Source organism: Cebus imitator, unplaced genomic scaffold (genome assembly GCF_001604975.1).
Source record: "Cebus imitator isolate Cc_AM_T3 unplaced genomic scaffold, Cebus_imitator-1.0 Scaffold281, whole genome shotgun sequence".
Classification (NCBI taxonomy): domain Eukaryota; kingdom Metazoa; phylum Chordata; class Mammalia; order Primates; family Cebidae; genus Cebus; species Cebus imitator.
This window is the reverse complement of record NW_016107596.1, coordinates 2,689,703-2,692,393: the sequence shown is the minus strand read 5'-3', so window position 1 is coordinate 2,692,393 and position 2,691 is coordinate 2,689,703. Positions and strand designations below refer to the sequence as shown.

Sequence of the window (2,691 nt, the reverse complement as noted above, 5' to 3'; positions counted from 1 at the left end):
GAGTTTACCGTGCACATAAGAAACTGATAACAGGCCAAGTGCTGTGAGTCACACCTATAATCCCGGCATGTTGGGAGGCCAAGGGGGCGAATCACCTGAGGTCAGGAATTCGAGACCAGCCTGGCTAACATGGTGAAACTCCATCTCTACTAAAAGTACAAAATTAGCCAGGTGTGGTGGTGTGTGCCTGTAATCCCAGCTACTCAGGAGGCTGAGGCAGGAAAATCACTTGAACCTGGGAGGCGGAGGTTGCAGTGAGCTGGGATTGTGACACTGTACTTCAGCCTGGGTAATAAGACCAAGACTCCATCTCTAAAGAAAGAAACTGCTAACAATGGTTACCTGTGGCAGCCAGAGAACACAGTGTTGGAGGGAGACTTTACTGTAAATTGTTTCGTACCTTTTAAATTTGGGCTGTTTAAAAAATAAATACACTAGGTAATTTTAAAAAGCTCAATAACTATAACAAAAATTCAAAAAAGGCTGTAGTAAAAATGATTCATATTGTCATCCTTTCCCTACTTTACATCCCAACAAGTAATGACTGGTAACAATTTCTGGTTTGTCTTACTAGAAATTTTCTCTGCATGAGCAATGATATTATGTATCCGCAATCCCTTTTTTAAAAACTTTTCTTTTTTTTAGACAGGGTGTTGGTCTGTTGCCCAGGCTGGAGAGCAGTAGTGTGATCAAAGCTCATTGCAGCCTTGATGTCCTGGGCTCAAGTGATCCTCCTGCCTCAACTTCCTAATTGGGACTATAGGCACATGCCACCATGTCTGCCTCATTTTTCGTTTTTTTAATAGAGATCGAGGCAGGTCTTGAGCTCCTGGCCTCAAGTGATCCTGCTGCCTTGGCCTCCCAAAGTACTGGAATTGCAGGCATAAGCCACCTCACCCTGCCTGCAACCCCCTTTTGATACAGGTAGTAGCACACCATGTACTATTGTGAATTTTTTTTTGCACCTAGCAATAGACCTTGGGGACTGTTTCATATTGACAATTGACACATTCTTTCTAATAGCTACATTGTATTCCTTTGACAGATGTTCTATGATTTGTTTAGCTTACCCCTATTGAGAGATGTTTAGGTTCCTTCTAGCATTTTTTGGTTCTTTTTTTTTTTTTTTTTGTTTTTTTTTTTTTTTTTTTTTTTTTTTTTTTTTTGGTAAACAACCATGAATTTTATGGTAAAACACAAAAAGACAGAATGCATTATTTTTATTGTTACCAGTGGTAGCGCCCTGCAAGTTTTGACTGGTAGTTCAGAAGTGGCAAAGTGTTTTTGTATCTATGGCTTTCTTGACCCTTGTAACAGTTCTCTGAAGACAATGTGGCAAAGGTTTGTGTTTTTTCATTCAATCATTCACATGGTATAGCTTTTTTTGTTTGTTTTTGGAGACAAAAACACGTCCAGCTGTTGCCCTGGCTGGAGTGCAGTGACATCATCGTGGCTTGCTGCAGCCTCCAACTCTTGGGCTCAAGTGATCCTCCCATTTCAGCCTCCTGAGTAGCTGAGACTATAGATGCATGCCACCATGCTTAGCTACTTTATTTTTTGTAAAGACAGGGTCTTGCTATGTTGCCCAGGCTGGTCTTGAACTCTTCAGCTCCAGCAATCCCTCCTCAGCCTCCTAAAGTGTTGGAATTACAGGTGTGAGCTGCTGCACCCAGCCTCACATGCTTGTTGAGTTCCCCTGACCAGGACTGGGACTTAGCTGAGAGGAATGAGATGCCAGGGGCAAAATGTAAGTAGGCTCGGATGCTCAGGGTCTTGCGGTGCCACCTGAAAGTCAGCGCCTCCTGCATTTTCCTTCCTTAGGTGCCTGCCTGACTCACCCTCGTCCGGGCCCCGCCTCCACTCTGAGCCAGGCACTACTCTCAATTCTGGGGAAGTAACAGTGAACCAAACGGGTAGCGCTCCCTGCCTATATGGGCCTTCCATCTAGAAGGGGAGGCAGGCAGAGCTGGTACTCACTGAGACTCCCCTGGGCATGCTGACTGCCCTAGGCATAGCAGCAGCCAGTGCTCAAGGTTTGGACCCTGCCGTCCCGTGGTCTTTCTCCTAAGTCTTGTGTGCTCGACCCCATGGGTGTCCAGCAGAGTCGGCATTGTAACTTGGGCCACCTGTGGAGCTCAGCTTACTGTGGTGTTTCCATTGTGGAGGGGGCATTTGAGGAGGATGTCCTGATAAAAACCCAGCTAGCAGCTAGCGTGAGGACCTCTCCTGGAGGGACTGCCTCTTTGACTCTAAGCAGGGTCCTCTCTCTCCGTTTCAGCCTCCTACGTGATCACAGACCTGACCCAGCTGCGGAAGATCAAGTCCATGGAGCGGGTGCAGGGCGTGAGCATCACGAGGGAGCTGCTGTGGTGGTGGGGCATGCGGCAGGCCACAGTCCAGCAGCTCGTGGACCTCCTGTGCCGCCTGGAGCTCTACCGGGCTGCCCAGATCATCCTGAACTGTGAGTAACTCAGGGTCCTCCCTGGGTGGGGCCCATCACACTCCTGAGCAGTTTCCATCCGTGTGAGCTGTACTCTCTGGCCTTGACACTTTTTTCCTCTTTTAATTAAAAAAACTAATCTAGGCCGGGCGCAGTGGCTCAAGCCTGTAATCCCAGCACTTTGGGAGGCCGAGGCGGGTGGATCACGAGGTCAAGAGATCGAGACCATCCTGGTCAACATGGTGAAACCC

At 47.6% G+C, this 2,691-nt stretch overlaps 1 protein-coding gene across 4 annotated transcripts in view; it reads left to right on the top strand.

Annotated features, from left to right (window-relative positions):
• IRAK2 (interleukin 1 receptor associated kinase 2) overlaps nt 1-2,691 on the top strand; it is a 75,381-nt gene that overhangs the window by 7,299 nt on the left and 65,391 nt on the right. For all 4 annotated transcript variants that reach the window (XM_017501502.2, XM_017501500.2, XM_017501499.2 and 1 more), the window contains exon 2: nt 2,279-2,461. In XM_017501502.2, the coding sequence (XP_017356991.1) occupies nt 2,279-2,461 (183 nt within the window). The remainder of the gene's footprint in view (nt 1-2,278; nt 2,462-2,691) is intronic.